Source organism: Pleurodeles waltl, chromosome 4_1, assembly GCF_031143425.1.
Source record: "Pleurodeles waltl isolate 20211129_DDA chromosome 4_1, aPleWal1.hap1.20221129, whole genome shotgun sequence".
Taxonomy (NCBI): domain Eukaryota; kingdom Metazoa; phylum Chordata; class Amphibia; order Caudata; family Salamandridae; genus Pleurodeles; species Pleurodeles waltl.
Window position 1 is genome coordinate 433250451 of NC_090442.1, and position 27706 is coordinate 433278156.

At 41.3% G+C, this 27706-nt stretch overlaps 1 protein-coding gene across 12 annotated transcripts in view; it reads right to left on the reverse strand.

The window, feature by feature from the left end:
- CACNA2D1 (calcium voltage-gated channel auxiliary subunit alpha2delta 1) overlaps positions 1-27706 on the reverse strand; it is a 1459114-nt gene that overhangs the window by 107779 nt on the left and 1323629 nt on the right. For all 12 annotated transcript variants that reach the window (XM_069228696.1, XM_069228697.1, XM_069228694.1 and 9 more), the window contains 4 exons: positions 26835-26895; positions 25798-25895; positions 11858-11942; positions 10748-10810 (listed from right to left, as the gene is read on the reverse strand). In XM_069228696.1, coding sequence (XP_069084797.1) covers positions 10748-10810; positions 11858-11942; positions 25798-25895; positions 26835-26895 — 307 coding nt within the window. The remainder of the gene's footprint in view (positions 1-10747; positions 10811-11857; positions 11943-25797; positions 25896-26834; positions 26896-27706) is intronic.

Below are 27706 nucleotides of genomic sequence, written 5' to 3' on the forward strand. Positions count from 1 at the left end.
GGACTGCCACTGGGACAATTTATTTTGTACAATTTGTTGCTGCAGGCACTATCACATGGATGGGGAGATATGTCCTCTGAACCCCCTACGCACCTGTTGGTGCAATACTTACAAGTTATGGGACAAGGCAGACACTGGGTTCGATGGTTCACTGATGCCCTCAGAACACTGACCGTGGGGACCCTCACTGTCTTGCAAACCACTTGGGAGGGTGATCTAGAGGGACCCTTCACTGAGGCCACTTGGTCGGGGGCACTGTCCAGCCATACTAATGTCCCCCGTAATGCCAGATTCCGTCTCATTCAATTTTACATACTCCACAGAGCTTACCTCACACCAGCCCGTATTAACAGGTATTTTAATCGAATGGATGCCGCTTGCCCTCGCTGCAGCGAAATTGGACAGACTTCATCCACATGTTCTGGGCTTCTCCCTCCTTAAATGCTTATTGGCATGGAGTTACAACATCCCTATCCAAGTTTACATCGCGCCCACTGCTGTTAGATTGCGGCTCCTGCCTCTTAGGTGTTTTCCAGAGAGCCAAAAAGCATAAGTGTCCACAAGATTCCTGGACCTGGGTCTTTTGACAGCTAAGCGTCTCATTACTAAAAGATGGAAGGACACCGAACCCCAATCAGTACTACCTTGGAGACGCTCCTTTATGATATGGGCGGAGGTGAAGGGGGCTGCATTGCGGCGCGAGGATGCTATGGGCCTGCGTACGAATCCCATTTCGACTGGTTGGGATGAGATGTTGACTCAGTTGCGGGGGAGGATCAAGTTGTAATCAATAGTGGTCCAATGGCGCCTGACAACGAGCTAACACCCGCTTAGCCGCATTGTAACTTGCGTCTATTGCCTGGTCGTCTACTTGTATGTTCTCTCCTCTAAGCTTCTGCTGCTCCCACATGTTCCTTCTTTAACTGATGTTCATGTATTGTTCTACCCGCGAGTGTGGCTGTGGGATTGCTACTATCCTCTGGCCTCTGGGGGCATGGGAGGTTGCGGGTGGGCTCCAACGTTTTGTTACCAGTTCTGTTTGTATTATGCAATCATTTTTTTCTCTCACAATTGTTGCTCCTGTACACGTATAATATCTGCTTGCATGTAGGGCCTCATTTATATTAGAGCTGAGCTGACTCTAGCCTTGCTAGAGATAGATTCTGATGCGTAGGATGCCACCTCTTGCCTGTCAGGATTATCCGGTGCGTTCTTGGTTTCTGGTCCTCTCATGGCACCTATGCATGTCATTCTTGTTATTATCACTCTTTGACAATGACAGCACTTTATTGGTTCATCCACATGGAATTTTGTACATTCAAATTGTAAGACAGTGATATGTATCTGACTGGTGGCAATGCCACTGCAAAGCTGTATGGTGAAAACTGGAGATCTGTTAAATGGATAAAAATCTATAAAAATATTTGCCCAAAAAAAAGAAGTGGCTTGATGTTGTCATGAATGGGGCCATAGAAACAAACAATAATATATCTCACAATAAAAGCTACAATGGGAGCTATAACCCAAACCCTCAGTCATCTGTTATTAAAGGGAGGGAGCTAGCCTGCCCTTTTTTGCAAATTACCACTGCAGTCCTTCTATGAGACAATGTTGTGGATCATGAAAAACACTGCTTAGCCCAAGACTAATGTAATTTGTTACACTCATTCCCCTGAATAAAGTATGTCTCTGGTGAGAGAATGATAGAGGAATCATATTGCAGCAAACGAAAAAATACAGCATCCATCTTGCATCTTTTGTTTAGCCCATTTACATTGTGGCAGACTATTGTTAAATCCATTTCACTTCACTACTGTTCCCTTTTCAATCTAAAATCCAGAAACCCCTTAGGGTTGATAACACAAACCACAAAAACTTTAAATCTGATCTCTTACTCATATAATCACTGTTTCCATTAGTAATATCTAAGCAATTCATCCATACTGTTCACGAGCAAATGTTCCCCCATGCAGTGACCCTCAATCAACAAACAACCTGTTCACCTCACTCTCTCTACATCATTTTCTTCTACTTCTTCTACACTTCTGGCACTCTGTAACCTTCGGAAGTTAAGGGCTGCAAACTTTACATGCATATGGTGCATTCTACCTACACCAATGGTGACCTTAAGTTTATCATTTTACACCCTATGGGTTTTCACCATCTGAGACAACAAACCCCTAACATCAAGTAGATCAGTGAACAAATAGAACCTCCCTTCAACTTGGCTGGATGCAACAGATGTTTTTGGGCACCCCTGGGTCTTAAATCATTCCCCTTTTTTTATGGATTTCAGTTTGGTAGCTTTTTCAAGAATCACCTCATGAATTCTGAAGGCCTGAAAGCAGATCAGAATAGTCCAAGTTTTGGTGGCATCCTTATGGGCTGCTGGTGGAACTCTATGGGCCTTTGTAATTGAGAGATCTGTGCCTGAATCAAAGAAGACCTATTTTGGTGGTAATGGTAATGTCTTTGGCTAAGTCTTATTTTTGCCAAAGGTTTCTGCAATCCCTACGAGCCTTAAATTCAGTTGCTGAGATCTATTTTCTAAGTCCCCATCTAGATATTCCAGTCATTGCTGCGACAGTCCCAGGAGGATAACTCCCAATTACTATGGAAGGAAGCAAGGATACATTGCTGGGGGATGTCTAAAACTGGAGACATTAGAGGGTTCAGTTTGAGCAGTCAGTACACCCTGCAAGTGCCCTAGGATCTGCTCCTCCACAAACGAAGCTCACCACGAAGAGTAGACAAGAGGGCACTGCAGCAGTCAGAAGGCCAAAATTGAACACCCCAGCTAGGATGACAACCCTTTCAGATTGTTGCACTATGTGTCACACAACAAGTTGGCCACAATATACTATCTTTAGTAGAACTTTAGTAGAACTTCACTTCGAGATCTACAAGATGGAAATGTGAGAACAACTCTTTCTCTCAAGAAAATGGCTACAGTGGCAGACAATAGTGAGCAACTGACAGATAGTCAGACCCCCCCCCAATTCAGCTGAGCAACAATTTGAGTGGCTTGCACAATTAAACTCACTACTGATCATCAACATCTTCAGGGCATGAAGTTCAGCTCTGAGCCACCGCAGATGAATTTCCCTGAGATAGAAACAGTGAGAGAAGTGATGTAGCAAACCTTAGAACCATCCAATGCTCTGCTCTGTGTGCTTCTTAAACAGCTGCTGGTGGAGGTTCAAGAAATGAAACTGGCAAACAGAGAAATGGTAGAGAAAATAGAGAGGACGCTGTACTCAATAGATAAAGGCCCGCAAAACTTGAGCATCATATGTACAGAAGCTGAAGAAAGATATTTAATTTGGAGGATGTGGGATAGCTCCACTCAGATACTACAACCCAATATGCAGCATGTGAAGGATAAAGTAGATGACTTACATTTCTACTGTTGATGGTGAAGTACAGCCATTAAAAATATACATTTTGAAAGAGGACCTGACACCTTCTTGTCCTTGTGTAAAACATTTTGATGTGCATTGAGGAAAAAAGTGTAGCAAGCATCTAGTGTTTTGGAGCGATTTAAAAAGGTTGTGCTCTGCTCTTTGGCATCCTAAAACACTCTCAGGAGGTTCAACTTTGGCGACAATGCTAGTAGTGTTCGTTGAACTAAAAGGGGTAGGAGTGTATGTAGAAAATCTTCTTAAGTGATAAACATGGTCCCATATTTATACTTTGTTTGTACTGCATTAGTGTCATTTTGTTTACGCTAATTCAGAGCAAACCTAACTCCATATTATTATAATGACACTAGCCTAGTCTAGCGGCAAAATTTTGAAGTTAAAGTCATTTTTTGGAAGCATGAAACCACCTTGCGTCAATGAGATGCAAGGTGGGTGTTCCCATCCAACAAATGACTCTAAGGGCCCTCGCGCCTTATTTATCCTCCCTTGCAAAAATGGGACACGAGAGGGAGGCGGGCCTAAATAATGGTGCTAAGCCTGGTTAGTGCCATTATTTAACGCCTGGGTCTGGGCAGGCGTTAGTGGACCTGTGGACCCATTTGCAAGGTCAAACACCATGGAAAGAGCACACAGGTGCCTTCCCCAAGCTCCAGGAACACCCTCACCCACACCAGAGGGCCACTACAGGATGGGGGACCCCATCCCAGGTAAATATAGGTAAGTAAAGGTAAGTATTTTACAAACATTTTTAAAGTGCCATTGGGGGCCTGAAATGGGCCCCCTACATGGCACAAGGTGCAATGGCCATGGCCAAGGGTTCCTTGTCCCCTGTGCTGGCCATTGGGGTAGTGGGCATGAGTCTTGTCTTTTATAAGACAGGAGTCATGGTATGGATGGTTTTGCATCAAGAAATTATGCTAGGCTAGTAAGAGTCATCATTTTTTACTCTAACTAGCCTAATGTTTTGGTGCATAACACCTTCTCTCATACTGCCACCCCCACCCAGCTAATGTCATGTGTTTTTTTTACGCTAGTCCATCCTTTGTGGCGGATTGCGCCATTCCATTATTATGGTGCCTGGTTGGAATCCTGGAATGGCTCAAGCTGGCACTACACTTTTTGATGCAAAACTGTGCAAACACAGTTTTGTGTCAAAAAGTATAAATATGGGCCATAGTGCTTTGAACACAAAAGTGGGCAACTTTTTTATGGTACCAGATAGCTCCTCAATTGTGAGCCTGTGAGGGGCAGTCAGAGGCAACCAAATGTGCTGAAGCAGTGTACATTGCCTGCATAAATCACCACTAGCAGCACAACACAAACAGCAGTCATATGGTACTACATTAGTGCTTTCAAGACTAGTATCCATTATCTTTCTCTCCCTCTGTAAGTGATCACCTATATTTACAATGCATCAAACTTGTGGCCATTAATTGGACCACACACCTCAACCTCAGGCATTTCATTACGATGTGTTGTATATCTTATAGGGAGTTGTCAGCAAAGCATGCTGGAGCCTGGCGGTTAAAAGCAGCTATTCAAATCATTGAAAGCACAGAATAGCCTCAAATGACACCAGGTTAAGATTGAGAACATAATAACCATCTTTAAAAGTTTGAATATCTTTCCATCAGACAGCAACAATGTCTATATTATTCAAGCTTATGTTTATTTTTTATTTCTTGGTGAGAAATAGTAACCTGGAGTGAGAAACAGGGAAACAGAAGGCATGATATCCAGGAGAATAATGGCATGTAAAATACTGTATATCCTGACTATTCATATCTCCCTCCTTGTCCAGTAAACTATTCTGAAATGACCTTGGGATCTGTAGGTGCTTTACAGATAAGTGCTATATAAATAAATACATAAACGTACCAATAGCACAATGTTATAAATGAAGAACAGCATTTTAAAGGGAACGTCTTTCAGTCCTTTTCATAATATAGCTCCATGGCAAAGCATCCTTCCAACAGTGGTCTTATAACACAAGGGTTTTCAATGTAGTCCAAGTGGGCAAGGTGCAGTTCACATTTTCATGATCTCAACGTTAACTCATATGGCCCACCCCCGCACAAGCGTATTTAGCCCTGGGGAGGTGGAGGTCCATGGGGCTCTGAGGGAGGCCATAAGGCCTCCCACATTTTAAAACATTATTTTGCCCTGGGGAGGTGGCAGTCCCCAGGGCTACGGGTGGGCTGAATCCCCCCCACATGCATATTTAATTTAGACCGAGGAGGTGGTGGTCCCTGGGATCTAGGAGGGGGCATATGGCCTCCCTCATATCAAAGTATTATTTTGCCCCATGGAGGTGGTGGTCCCAGGGGTGTGGGAGGCCTCTCAGTCCCCCTCTGCATTTTTCATTCTGATGATTCTGGTGAGGTGGCAGTCCCTGGGGCTAGTAGAAGCCCTAGGAGGGGGTCCCATGCTCCCACCTCCTTTATTAAAGCCTCAAATACCCCTGGGACCTGGCCCACCCTAGGGCAAATTAAAAGAAAATGGCAAAAAAACACCCTTTTTTTTTAAATGTCGGAAAAATCTTTGGAACCAGATCTATGGATTTTTCCGACATTTAACAAAAAATGTTTTTTAGCCCTGGTGGGGTCCCTACCCTGGACTATTTTCTTTTTTTAAACTTTTTTTCTGGGACTCAGCTGAAGCTGAGTTCCAGTATGGCTGCCAGCACTTCCTGGTTGAAGTGTTGGCAGCCAATCAGATATCAGCACGGGGACAGTTGTATTCATGGAGGATCCTCGTCCATCTAGATCTCTATTTTTTTTAAACTCCAAATCTCCATAACTTTTAAAGGTATTTACACCATTACACCGTTCAGCGTTTTTGGCTGTAGTCGCGTTCAAAGATTTGAAAAATCCCATTAACTTAAAATGGGGGAAAAAGTGTTTTAGGACCCCTCCTTTTTCTTGGCCTCTACTTGATGGATCACCCCAAAACTTTCAACACAGCAGCTGATCCAACCAAAATAAACGTTTTGAAAATTTTGTGAAGACTCATCGAGTGGCACCAACGTTATTGTAAAAAACAAAAAATGACCTGTCTATGGATAAAATGGTCCTAACTATAACTACCATCTGGCAACCGTTGTAGTGGAAATATACTTTTGTATGGAAAATGTCACTTACCCAGTGTACATCTGTTCGTGGCATGTTCCGCTGCAGATTCACATGCTATGCACAGTTCCTGCCATCTAGTGTTGGGCTCGGAGTGTTACAAGTTGTTTTTCTTCGAAGAAGTCTTTTCGAGTCACAGGACCGAGTCACTCCTCCTTTTTGGCTCCAATGCGCATGGGCATCGACGCCATCTTAGATTGTTTTCCAGCAGAGGGTAAGGTAGGAGTGATAGAGTGAGAATAGAAAGATGTCCATGCAGTGGGATAGAGATGTATGTACAAAGTTTAAGCAAAGGAATGTTTATATACATATACAAAAGTATTTGTGTAGTACCTGGGGATGTATTTCCCACTCGTGAGTTTGCTGGTGATCTCGACTGAGGTTGTCTGCTATTTGACTGTGAATCCCTGGAATGTATTGAGCTATTAGATGAATGTTGTTGTGAATTGCCCAATGCCAAATTGTTTGTGCTAAGAGGCAAAGTTGCGATGAGTGTGTTCCCCCCTGTTTGTTTAAGTAGTACATTGTTGTCATATTATCTGTTCTGACAAGAATGTGTTTGTGAGTCAGAAGAGGTTGAAAGGCTCTTAGTGCTAGAGAGACTGCTAGCAGCTCTAAGTAATTTATGTGTAGCTGCTTTTGCCTGCTGTCCCACTATCCCTGTATACTGTGATTGTTGAGGTGTGCTCCCCACCCAATGATTGATGCATCTGTTGTGAGAATGGCGTGAGGCACGGGTCTTGAAAAGACCGCCCTTTGTTTAAATTTGTGGGATTCCACCACTGAAGAGAACAGTGTGTTTGGCGGTCAATCAACACTAGATCTTGGAGATGACTCTGTGCCTGCGACCATTGTTTTGCAAGGCACTGTTGTAAGGGCTGCATGTGCAACCGTGCGTTTGGGACAATTGCGATGCATGATGCCATCATGCCTAGGAGTTTCATCACAAATTGGAATGTGTAGTGATGATTTGGCTGTATTTTTGGCAACATGATGTGGAAGGATTGCACCCTTTGTGGCCTTTTGAGTGTTGAGTGTAGCTCCCAAGTACTGCTGAATTTGGGATGGTTGCAGGTGTGATTTTTTATAATTTATCGAAAACCCTAGTGTGTGTAGGGCATCTATTACATAACGTGTGTGATGTTGACACTGTTTTTGAGTGTTGGTCTTTACTAGCCAATCGTCGAGATGTGGGAATACATGCATGTGTTGGCTCCTTATGTATGCTGCTACTATGGCAAGGCATTTTGTAAATATTCGGGGGGCTGTTGTTATCCCGAAGGGTAGTACCTTGAATTGGTAATGTTTCCTTTGTATAACAAACCTGAGGTATTTTCTGTGAGCTGGATGGATGGGTATGTTGAAATACGCATCCTTTAAATCCAGTGTTGACATGTATTCTCCCTGTCACAGTAATGGGACTACATCTTGTAGTGTCACCATGTGGAAGTGTTCTGATTGAATGTAAAGGTTGAGAGTCCTGAGATCTAATATTGGCCTTAGCGTTTTGTCCTTTTTGGGAATGAGGAAGTACAGGGAATAGACCCCTGTTCCTTTTTGATGATGAGGCACTCGTTCTATGACTTGTTTGGTTAAAAGTGCCTGCACCTCTGTTTGTAACATTGCCAGGTGTTGCGATGACAGTTTGTGCGCTTTTGGGAGAATATCTGGAGGAAAATGTGTGAATTCTATGCAGTAACCATGTTGGATAATTGAGAGTACCCATGTGTCTGTTGTAATGTTTGGCCATTGATTGTGGAACATTTTCAGTCTTCCTCCCACAGGGGATGTGTGTTGGGGGAAGGTGATGGTCTTGGTTTGGGTCGGGGCAAGCGTACTCACATTGTGGCCCGCTGTTAGTGGTCAGTCGACATCGTATTTGTCCGAATCAGATCCATGAACGGAGATGGCAGTGTGGATCATCTCCTCTTCTTTCACGTCGAGGAGTTCAGTGCTCTTGGACGCCATTTGTAGCCTTCTCGCCCTTCGGTCTCTCAAGGTCTTCTTGGAATGGAAGGATCTGCAGGACTCACAAGTATCCTCTCGGTGATCTGGTAACAAACACAGATTACAGACCCGATGTTGATCTGTGTTGGGATACTTGGCGTGGCACCGAGGGCAGAATCGGAACGGGGTCCGGTCCATGAGGCTTTGGCGCTTCTTGCGGTCGGGCCGACCAGGCCCAGGTTGGGCGCGGGTGCCCCGAAGGGCAACCGAAGGTGTGTGTCCCCCAGTACTGAGGTGTCGATGCAAGATGGGGCGTGATCGAGAACAATACCGACGAATTCCGGTGAATTATAAGTTTTCCGAATCGAACAGCCGGAGCGAAGAGAAACACGTCCGAACCCAATGGCGGAAAGAAAACAATCTAAGATAGAGTTGATGCCTATGCACAATGGAGCCGAAAAGGAGGAGTCACTCGGTCCTGTGACTCGAAAAGACTTCTTCGAAGAAAAACAACTTGTAACACTCCGAGCCCAACACTAGATGGCAGGAACTGTGCATAGCATGTGTATCTGCAGCTACACATGCCACCGAACATATATATATATATATATATATATATATATATATATATATATATAAAATGTTTAGGTGCTTTTATTGCACACAATGCAGCATTATAAAACCCTTATATCACAGTTAACCGTCAAATATGTGACATTTATATTTCAAGTTTTTTTTTTAGAACTACACATTTTACCATCACAGTGTCAGCCCCTAAACAACTCAGTACAGCTTTAACAGATTCCCTGGCAATGTTATGTCCATTGTCGAAAAATCTACAAATTTTGAAAATAATGTGGCAAATACACCAAATCCATAATTAAAGGGAAACAACTACAGCCACAGAATTGTATAAACTTTGCTTTTTGAATGTTCAACAAGATACATGAGAAACATACTAATTTTAGTCAGTTCATACTGGTGTCTGTTCTTTGAAGAAAACAGCTTTTCCAAGGTAGCTACCTCAAAATAAACAAGTACTATACAAAAAAATAACTGGTGACATTTATGGTCCAATGTTGTAATCTCTGTGTTCTAGTGATATTTACAAACTGCTCAGCCTGAGCTGTTTATGCGGTCATCAGAACGCCTTGATGGAAATGTTTGGCCATATTATTATTTTTTTATGACAGGTAACTTAGCTCATGCTATTGCAATGCATGTTTCTGAGGGGAATCAGATAGCTCGAACAGTTTTGAAAATATTTGCAGTATAAAGTGATAAATGATTTAATTTCATTGGAAATATTTAGTGACCACTGCTGAAGGTTTATGCAGTTTATAGGGAATTACCAACACATCTGAACATGAAGAGTTTAACCCTAACTTCCAGCAAGTTCTTTCGCTTTACTGTTACACCCAGCCAGCAGCATGTGCAGGGATGGGCGGACTGGGTAACAGGATTGAGGAGAGGGAAGGGGGAGTGGGTCTGTGAACTAAGTGCACATGTGCGTTTGGCCAGCCGTCTTAGGCTGGCCAAACACGCATGTGCACTTAGGTTTCTCCAACTCGGCTGTCTACACAGCCAGGTTGGAGAAACTGCACAGGCTCCAATGCGCTGTCTGAGTGGCAGACCAAGCTACTCAGACCAATCCTGGTGCTGCTCTCATGCTAGGTTTACCATTAGAGCAGCACCAGGATTTCTGCGGAGCCTGTTCTGGTGTACCAGGGAATGCTGGGACTCCAAAAGAGAAGAGGAGTGAGGTGGCTGCATCGGGAACAGTACGTTTTTTTATTTTTATTATATATTTCCCTCATCCCTGTCGTCCCCCCTCACCTCTCTTGAGATTTGCAGTGGCCGCCGCTGTGTTACATTGTGTTTCAATAACAGTCAGTTGCATAACTAACATTGAATGCAATATGATTTGCATCCAGTGGTGCAACAAAGGCGCCTGCAGCCTCTGCATTGCGGGGGTGGGGCCCAAGCTCCAGGGGCCCTCCTCCGAACAGTACACTGGCCACAGGCAGTAGTCCCCTGACTGGGTCCTGGGGGGGAGGGCCTACCCTCAAGTGTCTTTGCAGGGGGGGGCCTCTAGTCTCGTTACACTACTGTTCACATCTTTCTATATGTGCCATTAATTTTATTATCTCTCTAGCTACAAGTCTCTCATGTTACATATACACACTATTGCACACATTCCAAAAATAATGTAATCTGCATTTTAGCTCGGAAAATATCATCAATGCTTACCTTTTGGGATATACTCGTGTGATTCCTCCGTCCGTTACTACAAACCTAGCAAGTATTCCATTCCTAAAAAAATAATGACATATTTTGTGGTATAAACATTTATATTAATTGAAAAAACCTTCCCCTTAATACCTTTGTAACACGCACAATATAGTTTCTTATTGTCAACCTGCTATGATGTAATTTTTGCTTAATTAAGAATTTCTTCTTAGGGTTTTCTCTTTTACATAGTTTAAGTTTCTAATTGTGTACATAATTCCTTAATGTTGTAGGGCTAAATGGAGAGTCAAAGCACTTTCTAAAGGAGAAGAGTAAGATAGGGCTTTGATGTTGAATATGACTTTGATCCAGGCTTGAAGTCCTGAATGCGGAAGTAGCTGTCCCCTCAGCTGGAGTGTTCTGATGCATGCATATACAATCTGTGCTATGTGCCTTAAGCAGTAATTAAGCTCCTGTTAGAGGGACTATGTAGTCATTGATTGTAATAATATTCAAACACTGTTACACTTAAGCCTGGGAAGATGTTTCGAAAGTTGTCCCTGAGCTATCTCAGTTGTAACAAAGCTCAGAGCTTGTACTACGGCAAGTATTTAGAAACAGACATTTTTTATTTAGCTTATATAACTGTTGGATAGTGAGTTAGTCAATGTGTGGGTAAATGTAGCCTTTGCCAGAAAATTAGATCTTCTTCTTGTGCCATCAGATGGTAGCCGGTTTCCTCCCTTTTTTTTTTCTACATGTCCTGAACGATTCTCAACATGGAGGAAGGTAGGGCGGAGTTACATTTTGAGTTTGTCAGGTTCTGGTAAAAAAACAGTTGTTGTCTTTGCTGATTATTTTAAGCAGCAGATTATTTACATTTTGGAAATCTCATGAAAGTGACAGTTCTTGACGAATGGCTTGAAATCTTAGGATTCAAGGACGCTAACCTGTTCTACCGCCTCCCTCCCATTTTCTCTCCAGGTACTGTAAAGAGACGCCTTGAACGTCCTAAATTTGGGAATACTAGATGCAGGAAGATAGAGGAGTCTGATGCATTTCGACAAACCGCCAATAAAATGTGTCCCCCTCATTCTTACATTCAGAAAAGAGAAAGGAAAGACAACTCACGGGTTTTGCTTACTCCAATAGTTGGTAGCTAGCTCATTTGTGAAACCTGCATCAAGCAGCACTCGGTTCACCATATCGGTATTACCTGGTATTAAAGAAAAAATAGTAGCTCCGAATTAGTTTATGTAAAAGCAATTGAAAATTCTGAGAAATGTATTATTTAAGAAGTTTTATTGTGCCCACATCACATATGATTCAGATATAGGTACACCACTCATTTTTTTATTGAATTTTCAAAACGTAATAGATTTTTACGTTTCCTCTGCACAGCCCTTGTGCTGTGCTTGTGAAACCTATTCTGTTCAATATAAATCTTAAAAGGGCTTACAACCTGCCCTTGCTTTTCATTGGTTCCTGTGCTTGCCACTTGCTTTTTCTCCCCTTCTATAGGCTGCAGCATATTTCTTGCATTTACTAATACTTGTTCCTCATGTCTTTGCGTGCGCTTATCAGTATCCCCTGGCCCAAGTACTGTTTTCGTCCACTTTGGTGGGTGGAACTTCGTTTATTTACTTTCGTCTGTACCACGTGGTTTGTTAAAGTGTACCTAGTCTCTCCCAGCACGCATTTGAAGAATGGTTGTCATCGGCATGTTTTGTTGTGTTTTTTTAGTACATTATTAGTTCAAATAGACCAGTTTGTGTGGTAATGCTGGTTGCATCACTCCCTTTTTACTGAGCCAGATACGTATTCCCAATACTAATGATGGATCTCACCTTGTTTCCTGTCATCAGGACACGATATTTCAGGTCCTACACTTTTATATGACATTATCATCGTATGTGAAATCACATGACTGCTCGCATGGTGGCCTGACACCATGGTGCTGCTGGCAACCCTAAGTCGCAAAGTTTTTTTTCAGAACTTTACACTGAGACTTTGTATACTGTAAGCTTTGAGGCACAAACTCCAGTGGTTTCTGCTAAAGTGGTGTGAAAATGAATTAATCTGCAGTATGAACTTGTTGGCCCCAGCCCAAACATTGACACTGGCTTTCCATAACTATTCCTGTTTGCTACTTTTTAATAACTATAAGTATTTTAATAAGTATTGGCAATTGCAATAGGCACGGCTTATAAATGGACGTGTCTCTCGGTCTTTTGTTCCGTCTGCAACACATGGTTTGTTAAAGTGTACCTAATCTCTCCATGCACGCATTTGAAGCGTAGTTGTCGACGGCATGTTTTGTTGTTTTTCACTTTGATTTAAATTTATTTTGTTAGCACCGATTTTAAGGACTCCCACGCGCGTTCACACTAGCTCGAGTGTGACAGAACACAGCATGCATTGCGAGAGCAGCCGTTGCAAGAAACCTCGCTATTGCCATGTTTAGATTAAACGCTTCACTGTGCACAGCTCCCTAGAGTATAGACTTAATAAAGACGCTGCCCGGGTAATGTTTTGATGTGAGTATCTCGTTTGTATTATACATTTGTGATTGCGTTTTACTGTAACTGTTCTTTGTAGGCGTGTCTTTTGTGTGTGTCATGTGTCTATGCAAAGAGAGTGTACCAAACGGGGAACTCCAGCCCTATTCCATTCGTACTTACATCCAGTGAAGCAGTTTACTGCACAGCGCGGAACACCCCCTACAGTTCCACAGCTCTCCGGCCACATCTTACCGCAACGGCATAAAGCTCTTTCTTTTGGACAGGGTATAGAGCTATAAAGATTTAAGTCTACCATTTCTTTCACATAATATTTCATTCACTTTCAAGGGGGTGCTTTTGAAAAGCAAATGGAAAGTTACAGTTGGAGGCTGTTCATTTTAAAATATTTTCTTTCGTTTTCAGCACCCACTCAAATCAAACGCAAATAATATTAATCGCATAGGCGAAACATAATGCATTTACGAATGCTTGTTCTGACTGGTCAGTGCTTGTAAGGCTACTGCTGTTCTAAAGCAGCACAGCCTATTACACATGGGTTGGCAGGGAGATAGCATGCTGGGCCTCAATGCAGATTTTCTGTGGGCTCTGTACACCCCTCAACACCACTTCTTTTTTCAGAAAGTCTCATTCCTATGTAAGTGGACCTGGGCATAATGCAGTACTTCCTCTGCCTTGTGCATGGGTTTGAATCCAAGGTAAATGGAAATGCCCCAGCCTGCCTCTTCACAGCATGCAATTCATGACCGCGTTATGCATGCAGCATGGTTATTGCTGGAACCACCCTAAATAGACCAGCTATTATCAGAGAGTGTCAATGTGAATCAATGGGTTTCAAGTTTGGCCTTCTGAACCCAATGAACAGCTATCTGGAAGACAGCACATTACTTTCATTCTATTTATTGTGCTGTCTGAGTCCTAATGCACTTCTAAAGTGAGGCCAGCCAAACACTGTTACTCTTTCCCATGACCATGTCCAACAGAAACTACTACTCACCATCTTTCTGCTTTCTACTCCAGCATACTTTCTTACCGGACTAAAAACAACAGCCCAGCGCAGAGGGATTTCCTAAACAATGATGGCCTCATGGATGCATATGTAAGTATCCACTCCACCCAACTGCTAATCACAACTAAATGTAAAGTAGGGAATATTTACTTAATATCTATGACTGCAAGTAACTTCTTTATTCTCAGAAAAGGTTCCCTGTAGTCTGCACCTGTATGGAAGAGCCATTCTGTCTATGTTAATGCTTTCCATGCTAAACTTTTTAGGCTCACCTATGGACAGCTACAATGCATAACTTTTATTTAGAGTGGGCTTTGGTTCAGCCCTTTTCTCTTGGTTGGATTGCTTTGAGATAAATCTTAAGTGTTTGTTCCAAATTTGAAGACATTCAATCCTTTTCTTGTTTTTGTCCCCTCTAGGAACATTTTAATCTCACAGTGTTGTGATTTGATTACTTGTATCCTTCCACTGCATATATGAAGAAGCTCTTTTTTAGTTACTGTCGAGCATGGAACTTCATACCTTTCCCTGCATTTTTCACTTTATCCCCCCCCCTATTTTGTCTTTTCATTCTCCAATGCTCTCCGCCTTGGTTCGCAGTATCTATTGATATTTGCCTTTGTCAATGTTTTTTTTTTTACACAGTGGACAGCAGTTAAAATAAGTAAGCCACCATTAAGGGCCTACATTTTATAATTACAATAAAGCCATTATTTATGAAACCAGTAAATTACAAAAGCCATTAGCAAAAAAAATAAGTGCAGGTGGAATCTGCTGGCATTCCATGCATAGACAAAGGAATAATTAACTACCAGGAACCCTTGGTAGGGTGTAGTATTCCAGCCAGAGTAGCCAACTTTAGAAATGGGAATCTAGGTCAGAGTCCCAGCGTCGAATCAAAATGCTGTGATGATGAAAAACACACCTTACCTTCCCATGGCTAAAAACTAAAAAATGAATCTGACATTGCGTAATGTATTGGTTGCTGAAGGAAAGAGCTTCGATGCACTTGGGCTGAGTTTGGATTACACAAAACTGCAAAAATAAAATAAGTATGATAGCAATAACTATACATCTTTATTTGGCGTTCCTCAAAAATGTTTCTCTTAACAGTGGTTTTCCTAGTATGCTCCTCAGAGGGGTTAGAGGTGAGTCAGCTTTGACGGTGTTACTGAAGTAGAGGTACCATCAGTCGGCCAAGAGGCCTTCAGTGGTGCTGCCTTTTAAACCCAGGGTTCTTGAGGTTCTTCTGAGGGGAGCACTGCTCTCACTGTTTGTGTTAACGGGAAGAGAGCATTCCAGTTCCTGGGGTTGAGATGGAAGCGAGAGGGTGGAACCGTCAAAGCAAGAACAGGAGGAGTTGCCTGAGATGAGGCACGGTTTGAATTTAGCCCTGGTGTTATGCATACGATAGAAGTCAGAAGTGGAGTTTATTGGGGGTTGATTGGGGCAACTGCTACAGACTCTAAATTGTGATATCAAACAACACTGCTACCTGGCTCATAACTACAGGGCATTATTGGCCACTCCAGGAGCATTTCTTTTGTCTAGAAGAAATGCTGGAATAGTGAACCCAGTGTCACTCTAGTCACATATGCCAACTGTCAGTAAAAGAGACAGGATTTTTCACTAAGGGCATACAGTAAAAACAGATCTGCTGGCAAAATGTATGGATGCTTACATCTTCCCTGAAAATGACTTTTTCCCCGTTCAACATAAAAAGGAGAGAGCGTGGTATTCCGATATAGATGTTAACATTGTTTAGTGCAGTGGTTCCCAACCTGTGGTCCGGGGTCCCCTGGGGGCCTGTGAAGCTTTCTCAGGGGGTCCGTGACTCCTTAGAAAATTAAATATTAACAGATTAGCTCCCCAGCTTTCAGTACTGACTTAGTGGGGGGTCCCTGGATTCTAATAATTATTCAGTTGGGGTCACCGGGTTCCAGTAATGATAAAGTGGGGATTCACAAAAGTCAAAAGGTTGGGAATCAGTGGTTTAGTTTGTGTATCATTTCATCTGCTCCCCGTGCAGTATGAGCAGGAATCCATTATGTAATGAGCGGCCTATGGGGCTGAGATGGAGAAAGCTGCCGTGAAGCCTATCCCAAGAGGCCAGAGCCACCCATGCAGTCCCTTCAATTCTGTGTTCACTTTGAAGCACACCGGCTCAGCAGCTACGGCTAAACTACTTAGGAAAACCAAAGACAAAAGGGGAAGCTCATTGCATATTCACCCTTATTACATAGGGGGAACACCTTCCACGTGGAGCACGTTTAATGAGAGGATCGCCCTCCCTCCCAAGAACACCCACCCAGCATTTAACACTGCTCTAGTCGTAAACTGGCAACACACATTTTACCACAAACACTTCAGTGGTTCACCTGCTGTTGAGAGGCGAGCCCTGTGTCCATGATGCATCTTAAGAGAGCAGCATGCCTGGCTTCACTCATCGCCCACCCCAGTGAGCGGCACTGAAAAACCTGACACTAAAGGAAGGAAGAGGCTTTCGGTATGTGAGTGATAAACACCCATGGGCGATTGACCTCTGGGATACACTGCCTCTAGGTGCTAGGTGTGGTGTTTAAAAGCTGCTATCACTGGTACTTCTTGCTATTTATCCTGTCTGGAATGAGAGAGTGCTCTGAGCATGCAGCGCACACAGCAAGAGAGGGGAGGTTGAGTGTGTGTGTGTGTGTGTGTGAAATATGACACAAAGTTGGAACCCCTGGCCCTCTGACATTGGGTCGAAATGTGTTTTTTATTCTTTGTTTACATTGGTTCCCAGGTGCGCAGGTACTAGGGGCATTAATTTCAGCAGGGCTTGTATAGTGCAGCACCTTCCATCATTCCTACTCTTACAGAAGGCCAAGCCTCAGCCAAGCCAACGATGCTTCACGGATTTGTCCACTCATGCCCCTGACCACACAGAGTCCATGGGCTTTAGTTCCCAGTCTTGTGGAAAGCTCCCAGGCCAAAGTTGTGGTTCACGCACTATACATGACCTTTGCTCTCAGCCTCTTAAATTGTAGGTGTGTACTCCGGTATGTGTCCACCTCGAAAAATAATGCACTTATTGTGCAGTGTTTTCGGGGAAGCAACATATGTATACAATTAACAGAGAGGTGACAGACAAAGTCGAAGAAGTGGTGGGACTGAAAGAGTTCAGGGCACATCTTTGAGTTACCAATTAGTTCATAAAATTCCACACCGCAGCTCCCACGCAGACTGGCAGACAGAAGTGCCAACACAGCTCGCGGTGCCCATAAGCAGGATGCTGGGTCACGCTCTGTGGCGAAAGAAGACGGCAGCAAAGAAAGAAGACAGCAGTGAAGAAAGAAGACAGCAGAGAAGAAAGAAGACCGAGGATAACAGCGAAAAAAGGAGACGGCAGAGAAGAAAGATGTCATGAAGGCGGCATGCAGTACCTTCAGCATCATAGCCCGAGAGGAAGGACATTAGCCAGTGTCCAATGGGAAGTGACCAGGAGGAGTACTTGGTCCAGAGGCAACCCGATGGCAAAGAAGATGAAGAAGACAACAGGAAGTGAAGCAGGACAATGTGCAGATGATGTGCTGGCCAATCAGAAGCATGCAAATCAGAGAAAGGTTGGACTAAGCCAATGGTAAGTTCAGGAAAGTAAGGGGTTCGTTCTAAGCCCCTTTTAAGTTTTTTATTATTAACAATAGATTTCACAAGAAGTGCGCAAGCGCGTGTAGGCGAAACCTAGAAATGAACACCTGCATCACAAGATATGCAACAGGAAACAAACATGCATTGCTACACATATGTGTGCTTCACTGGTCATCCGGGACTGGGTTTCTTTATTTAGAAAAGGCATTCCGAGATCGTCAGTTAAGCCCGTACATGTGTTTTTTGCAAAGCCACTAGCTCAACCGTTTAAAGTTGATACAGTGCTTTGCCAATGCTTGTTCTTCAACTGTCTTTTATCAATACTTTGCAAATCTACGTGAAACTGCTCAGATGCAATACCTAATTAACACAGTAGACTGGTGATCTATTTTAGCAGCTAGAGGACCGAGAACATCAAACCAAATAGATACGTATATCTCGAACATAAAATGCCAAACAATAACGGAGTTTGGTCTCTCTAAAAAATAATTACTGTGCACAGCACACAATTCATTTAATCCTAGCCGTTCCATTTTGTGAACTGAAACCAACACCTCTATCTAAGTGAATCATTCATTGGTTCTTCATAATACGAACACATCTTGATTGTCAACATGATTTCCTGAAACATTCTACAGCAATAAACTCAGATTAATGCAGAACTCCCAGTGGAATAACCTGCATCCAGATTTCATCGTTATGCTAATTAGTATAGCGGATTAAAGCAAACCGCAAAATACTGCTTATAATAGGTACCTGGTTGAAGTAATAGTTAGGTCATTAGCAAAGTATGGATCTTATTTCTAATTCTCTCATGCAAAACTTACTTTTTAAATGTGAGCTAAGTGAATATTCTGTGCATGTACAGATCATAAAAATAATTAGCAGTGGGCCATTTTATTAGGCAGCGCAAACGCTCAGCACAAGCGACTGTAAAATGTGGCTCATACTATTACAGAGGCCCATTTTTTCGTCACCACCCTCCATTGTACAGCGAACTGCAGCCTGTCTTGCTTCTCGTCCTTGAGGTGGGATTAGAGTTCACAAATTATGTCTCAATCAGAATGATTCTATGAAAAAAGTAAAATATTTGCACTTGCAGGTCTATTCCAAAGCTTGTAGAACATTTTGACTTTTTAACAATTCAGAAAAGAATGTCTGCAGTCACGAGGAACCGTTTGTGGAGGATTCCCAATATTCTGTTGTACTGTAATTGCATTTATACAGCGCCTATTACCACTGGCAAGACGCTGAAGGAGTGACAATTATGGAATACGGAAATGTAACAATATGATATGTGCAATGCAAATATGTGTTGCTTTTTTTTTGTGCTTTTTTCAGTGATCAATATAGTTACTCAATTATCAGCCTGCTCCTTAGACTTAGAGTCCATAGAAAATTACAAGTTAGTTAGAAAATAAAACGTCTGCTTTCGTTCCCTAGTTAAAAAAAAGTTGATGTCTCATTTTTAGGGTGCACACCTACTGCAAATGTTTTGGTTAATAACAACGAATCCACAAGTTTGGGCATTTTAAATAACATTTTTGGTGTGCCCACCCAGGAAGATACAAATGCACACCCTGCAACTAGATTTGCTTGTACAAAAACTCTATCATGTTCTTGGGCCTTCGGCATGAGCAAATCACATTACTGATCTTATAATCCCCCTATAAATGATTTGATGAAACAAGAATGGGATTTTATTCGCAAAAGTATTTATGTGGCCTAGTAAACTGCATTTCAAATCAAGTCAATGTATCTTTATTTCGGCAACTAGTGCCATAAATGTGTACAGTAAAAATATATAATACACATATAGTGAAATAAAACAGTAAACCTTTCTGCACAATCAATGAGAAACGTTAAGTGTGCACATCGTTCTGCCCATCTGTCCTATAAACATTATATTTTTTATGACTACCAATGTACTTAAAGGTGAGCCAATGCGTGCATGAATTTAGCAATGCATAATCGCATATTATGTGCATCAAGCAAACAAAAGTAAATAATGTAAATGAACTCACTCCCAGCCCTACATTGAACTAAAACCACGTGAAAAATGGGTGCACTCATTTCACATCCTGTGTTAGACGCTGTTACTCTCAGATGTTGGGATTTTCCTACAAAAACATTCTAAGAATGACTTGAAGGGATACCTGTAGGGATGGTGCTCAATTATTATAAAAGCTTGAAGCCGGCATCGTACCTGTGTTTGACTTTTCCGACATACATGAAAAGAAAATCGATGCCCATAGGATTCGGCCATTTTCCAACATTGGCTGATCAACCATCTTGGCAATATAGTGGAGGTGTTTCATGTAGATTTTGCGGTCAGAACAAGAGGACTTCATACATCTAATATGTATATGTCCCTATCTGCATAAGGCTTGCATAACATTATTAAAAAAAAGGCTTTAAGGCTTGTGATATTGGTATGTGCAGAGAAGCAATAATAAGAAGTCTCAATCCAGCCAATCCACAACTGAATACAAAATGAGTGACATTTTTATGATTATATGCACAAGTAATTTTTATTCATAGTAAGGGTATTTTATAGAGTGACAGACATTATTCATATTGCATAATCCTAGCTAGCTGTAGGACCGGCTCTATTTTGTTGTATCCATACTAGCATAATAATATGGCAGTCATCTCTCCATCAGCCACGCTGTCTATGCCGGTTTACTCATTCTGCAGTTCTTTGTCAACCATGGTACTGGCTCTATTTTGCTTTATCAGAGTTGTTTTTGGTTTATACTTGCCATTAAACTATTGATTATCCACATTAGGATGACAATTGTTTAGAAATTAGTATTTTTGCATTTTAGCTAGTAACTTGCTCTTTTGTGTTTTAATAAATACCGGAGACACATTTGTTTGCATAAATTTAGAAGTTAGTCCAACAATCAGTATAGTTCTCCATGCAGACACTGAACATAGTCTACACTCATAAATGTACTCTTGTACAGTGACAGTACGCATGCAGACCCTCATGAAGCACCGTTCACAGACTACATACACGAGAAGACAAACAGGCAAACACAGCTAAAAAATATGCAGGACTGCAGAGCTAGAAAGTGCTCCTTGTAATGTCTGACACCTGCAGAAATAATTCCTGGATTTTTTGGTCAAAAGGCATTTTAAAAAAAACGGACCGCACAGCTATGTTCGGTAAAACATGATAACTGGCTGAAGTTATCACTGCATGGACCACCTGGCCTTACATATGAGCTATGCTCTAGCACGAAGGCATACAAGTAAGGATGGACGGAGATTTTCTAAAAGTGTAAAATTTATGTTTATGATGGTGCCAATCTGCATTAATTTGTAAGTTATCTCCCTACATTAACACGTTGCCAAGCTCGTATTTCTAAAATACATTAAGAGCTTTCTCTGATTCCTTTTCTGCGAACTCCTGTCTGAACAAATAAGTGCATTTTAAAGTAAGTGCCAATGAGAATTAGCAGATTTTAAATACTTTTCATATATTTGATGATCATAATTTAACAACATTACTTATTAAATTGGCCTGTTTAAAAAAAAAAAAAAATCTGACAGTACCAATAATTAGACACAGCACTAACATGGTGTGACAGCTAATGCCCTATTTCTAGTGCTCAATTCGTTGGAAAGCTGACAATCACACATATTAAACCAAAAGTAAAAATGACTTGCTAGACACCACAATCACAATCTGTGATGTTGCCTGCCCAGTGTAAACAGAGTAGCTACTGTGTCAATGTCTTCTAAGCTTGGTGTTGAAAGTTGTCATTTTTGCAGGATTATCCCTATGCCTTTTGCCTCTGACCTATTTTTGACTGAGTGCTGCATTTAGTTTTTTTTCTGGCTTTAGGACTCTGGGCACTTTGCAACAGCTGACCAGTGCTTAAGTGCAAGTGCTCTCTGTCTATATAGTATTGGTGATTGGTTTACCCATGATTGGCATATTTGATTTACAAGTAAGTCCTTAGTATACAGCACCAAGTGTGCACAGGGTCTGCATCATGGATTGTGCCACCCACATGAGTAGCCCTGCCAACATGTATCAGGTCTGCCATTGAAGTGCCTGGGTGTGCAGTGCAGTTTTAAACTGACATTTAGCCCTGGCGAGTGTATTCATTTGCCAGATCCAAACCTTTCCTTTTATTACATGTAAGTCACCCTTAAGGTAGGCCCAAGGTAGCCCTATGGAAAGGGCGCTGTGTATTTAACAGGTAGGATATGTAATATGTACTGGTGTGTTTTACATGTCCTGATAGTGAATACTGCTAAATTCGTTCTTCACTATTGCAAGGACTATCTCTCCCACAGGGCAACATGGGTATTGCCATGAGATATCTTTTAAGTGTAATTTCCCATTGGGAGCAGATAAAGATATGGAGTTTGGGGGGTCTTGGAACTCACAATTTAAAAATCCATTTTTTGTTGAAGTTGTTTTTTAAATTGTAAGTTTGAAAATGACACTTTTAGAAAGTGGGCATTTTCTTGCGTAACCATTTTGGGCCTCTGCCTGACTGTGGCATACACATCTGGGTCAGGATTATAGTTGGGCTGTTTGTGAATTCACTCTAGACCGTCACACAAAGGGAGCTGAGGTGTGCCCTGCATATCTGGATGGGTCTTCCTGAGCTAGAGTAATGGGAGAAGCAGACACTTGCACCTGAATATGGCTGTGCCTGTCCTTACACACAGCAGTCTCCAACCTTCTGGAGTGTGCCTGGGACAGGGCAGGAAAGGCAGGGTCTTGTGTACTACAAGGGCTTTTCTTTGAAGTTTGCCCACTTCAAAGGCACAAATGGGTATAAGTACTGGACCTATGACCCCAAATTTAAAATCCTTCTGGACTGTGGACATTCTGCCAGGAAAAAGAGCTGGATGCTGCAGGAGGGACTGCCACTCTTCCTGTTGCTTTGCGGTGCTGGCCTGCTGCTTGCTGCTTCTGTCCTGGTGGGAAAAGGACCGTACTTTGCTTTCTACATCCTGCTTCCCAAGGTTTTCCAAGGGCTTGGGCTGAGCTTGCCTCCTGTTAAGAAGTCTCAGGGACATCAAAGACTTCATCTGCCAGGACCTGGGTTCTCTTGCTGAGAATCCTGACTTGCCAAGTGGTGACAAATCCAGTTCCTGGGCCCTTGCGAGTGAGTTCTGGTGTAGCAAATGAGAAACAAGCACAACGACTCCAGAGCAACTTCAGAACTGACGCTGCAGGCCGATGCCGCCGCAGGGACTCTGAAGTCCTGAGTGCCGTGTCATGACATCTGTGACACCCCACTCCACTGCAGCACCTGTGGCCCATGGTGTGAGCGCGACACCGCAAAGATGACGCCTTGCATCTTGATCTTCTGGATTCAGTGACTCAGCCCTGTCGTAAGGAACGCCTCGCTTTCCACGCTCATCACCTCCCTTGCAACCATAAGGAACCAACGCCTCACCTCCCCTGCCTACCAATAAGGAACCAATGCCTCAACTCCCCAGTAGCACTAAGAAACCGATGCCGCACCTGCTCCAGAGACGCCTCTCCTTCCCGACTTCCTGCAATGTCTTTGTTTCCTTATTTTCCAAGATACTGTACCTAGGGTCTGTGTGACTTTGTGATCGGCCTGCACTCCCTCACAAGTGGCGTCGGACTGTTGGGAACAACTCCGAAAAGATGTTGTGATAGCCCCAGTTGGACCTATTGTTTTTCTAAGCACTACACTAAGATTTAATCTTTGAAAATGGGTATTTTTGCTAGTGTATGTGGGATTTTTGTTCTTTTGGTCTTGTTTCATTCAGATAAATATTGGTTATTATTTCTAAACTGGTGTGCAGTACATTTGTGGTGTTTTCACTGTGTTACTGTGTGTGTGTGTGTACACATATTTTACACATTGCCTCTGAGATAATCCTGAGTGCGAGTGCCAAGCTACCAAGGGGTGGGCATGGGTAATCTTAGCTGTGTGGTTCCCTTACCCTGACTAGAGTGAGGATTCGTACTTGTACAGAGTGCAAACCACTTACGCTAGAGACCCCATTTCTAACACATGGGCAAAATAAAGCTTATTTCATATGCAGACTTTCACAAACCAACCACCACACACACAATTCAGACCCTATGAGATGCAAAATGAGTTACTAAAGTAAATAAATTCACTAGCAAGGCACATTAAGACAGCTCACACAGTATGCTACCAGGAATCTATGTACAGGGGAACAGTGAAGGATAGCTATAACACATCTGGATGAGTCCCTGCACCACCTATCCCATCAACATAATTTCCAAGCTTTGAATACTAGAAAAATATTTAAACTAGCCTGTTTAAGAAATTCTAGGAAATCCATTTTGCTGACATGTATGCAAGCCACAACGCTGCAGACACCAGGCAGATCCTTTCTCTCTCAGAACTTGATACATACAAGATACCCTTCTAATCTGATCGATGTCGCTTCAAGAAATCAAATGTCAAAGGTCGCCCCAAGCTTAAAATCTTAGGCAGTTTAGTCCCTCATAGGAAGTGAACAATCAGCATTCTATTCAAATGGCATTATAATAATTTAAGCCAAATTACAGAAACCGGAGTGCTTTTGAAGTGTACTCTTGCAACATTAAGAGGTTTAAATACATATGGGAGCCTGTGTATTTTCACATTCTGTTTCAAATCTATCTCTCTTTCTGGGTTTAATCCAGTGGACTTTTTTGCTATGACCAATGACTTGCATGACCATCTTGCATGTTCAGACTTTCACTATTTAAAATAAATGAGAGTTCACAGGTCTACTAGTGACCTTATTGTATTTTGTCTTAATTTTCGTTTTCAGCCTTGAAAAATCCCCAGGTGAAATAACCATAGGGGGCGAAACACGTGTGGGCTGTTCTCATTCGATCCTATGTATTGTGTATTTATTGGATCTACCTTAGTACATTTCTTATCACTCGACGTATCTTTATGTCCATTGCTTTCAATTGGACTTATGGAATATCAATCAAAGAAATTTCTGCTGTAAAGGCTGTTCTCACTCAACCCCATGTATTCGTGAACTTTTTGGACCTACCTTAAATACATTTCTTATCACTCGACATGTCTTTGTGTTCTTCGCCTTCAACTGAATTTATGGAATATTAATTAAAGACATTTCTACTGTAATTGATGTGTGTGGGTCCTCACCTCTCTAACTGTTCACTGATGGAACCCAGCATGCTTAGTTAAAAAAACTAAAATTCACAATGTTGTGGAATATGTCAATACCCTTCAGAGGAATGGAACTAAAACTCAAAGACATACTTGGCCAAGGATACAACACAGACGAAAGGCTACTTTTTAACACCAACCATGGGTGCTACTTAACATAATCTGATTTACAGTATTGGTATTTTTCAATTTCTTCTTTGTTACAGTGCCAGATACAATCACTTTTTCTAGGTGCTGTGCTCAGACGAATGTGTGAGGAGGAATGATAATGTTCAACAAACAACTAAATACATATTTAATTCCTTTAGCAACTACTTATAGGATGACTCGGTTCTTGTATGGTTTAGACGCTGTTACTATATTAATACTAATCTAAAATATTATTGAACTTTCATTTTAATTTCCTGCACAGGGAATGTCATCCACACATCCATCCTATGACTTTTATAGGATTTAAAATGTTGCAGATTGATTCAATCTATTTCTTTAATCACAATACTGTATGGGTGTGGGCATGTAAAGAATGAAGATTTCAGGCTGTGTTTGCAACCAAAAAGTGTTTTTCTGTTCTTTATACAAAGCCCACTGAAATAAAACTAATGTCTCCACTTGAAGTGCAAGAATGTCATTTAAAATAGCGTATGACCCTTAATGCCAATCAATGATGATGTAGCAATCAATGCAAAAATATTTTTCAAAAAATTATAGTAGCAAGACAAACTGAAAGTAATTGGATAATATTATACTTACAAGTTGGGCTGTTTGGTGTTTTCAGATCAATGAACTCATTGAATCGTTCTAGAAACTCAGTGTTGTTGTCTGACACTTTTAAATCAGTGCAATATTCCCTGTATAAAACATAATTATGTTAAGGTAATTTATATACATTTGTATAAAAGTTTAGCAATACTCTTCAGTAGCTACAAAAAGTAAATCCAGCCATGTACACTTTGTATTAGAGAGCCAAATGATGTTCTTGGCCCCAACACATTTGATCTGGAGATACAGATGGGGAGATATTTTGAGTTCACCCGATCAGACTGAATTTCTTGTTTTCTATTGATAGATTTTTGTGTTTAGCACATGGCATGTGTGTTGTCTATGGTATCTACAATGGAGAAACACTGTATATAACATGTGAAGGTTTCCAAATTGAATATGTACTTATCCCTGATGCAATACATAATTTAATTGTATGCATTTAGATGTGTGGTATATCTAGAGCCCAAACCTAGTTAAAAAATAATAATTTGATTGTAGATGTTTTGCATGCATATTATTGATTAATTCAATCCATTAACTCTTTAATTAACGGTACATTAAATAACAAAAAGAACAAACAATCATTCTTCTGCAAATTTATGAGTTTAAGATTTCATCTCTCCTTCCACGTTTGAAAAAAGAACAGGAAGCCTGTATGCTCACTAAGGCAGCAATAATTCACAACCTCAAACAAATTACAACACCCATTTATTTAAAAATATCAAACTCATGTACCAAAGAATTTAAATGTAAGCAGCCTAGACAATTTTGGTGGCCTAGAACTACTACATTGAGTCCCTATATTACCATGACCCACATCACCCCATCCTCCCTAACACAATTAAAAAATCTACCTGGTTGGAAAAGTCATGATATTTCAGTCCAAATATAATGGTCACAAGAAAATAAAATGCTGTAATTCTAATTTTTCAAACCTATTACTGAAGCACACCGAGAATGAGTAACGCAAACTTCACTTTGAGCATTTGTATGAAACTAATGTTTGCTCTGCCATTTCAACAAACCTTGGTGCAATGAATGTGTAGCCAGCTTCATCAAAGTGGTCTGGTTTCAGTGTTTCAGAATCTGTAAAATCACAGGTTAATTAGATGATCAGGTCTGGCCAATCACAATCTCTGTATTGATGAAAAACCTTTTGTGAAGCTGTATTAAAAGTAACTGTCAAAACCCACAGAGTCAAATGCACAACAATCCTTTTAGTTTATTAATTGGTCCAACATTGTTGATTTCATAAGCATTATTTTGAAGAAATGCTGATCATGTTTCTCATTATAAGGAATGGCTACTATTACATAGATTTTTTTTAAATTGTAATTGGATTTGTCTATTACTTTTGTTAGCTATTAATGTAGTGCCTGTTTGGCAATGAATCTATAGGAGCAGATGTGAATTCAAGGAGTTTTATTTTGTCTACCATCCTCTTGTCTAATTTATATTAGCCAACCTTTTCTCTTTTTATCTGACAACCTCTAACAGATTATGATCTGTTTGGAGTTAATGGAGTTTGATATTAATTAGATAGTGAAAATGTAATTTATAAATAATAATTAATATTTGTATGCTACATTTTATCATACCCTATGCTAATATGGTTATAACTTGTCTGTATAACAAAAGTTATTTTATGCCAATTACAAAGAAACTTTGCTTTGAGACTGGTAGAAAACAATATCTTGCTATTCTGTCTTCCCGACAGGTCTAATAATGCTTGCTGACTATATAGGACTTGATTCACAAAGGATAACTTACACTTTTATGTATGTTTTCATTTCTTATGGTATTCACAAACTACAAGTTATTAGTAAGTTTACAACTGCAGAGATGCTGCAGTATGGAGAAATCTGCACATAAAAAGATAGAGCACTTTTGTGTAAGT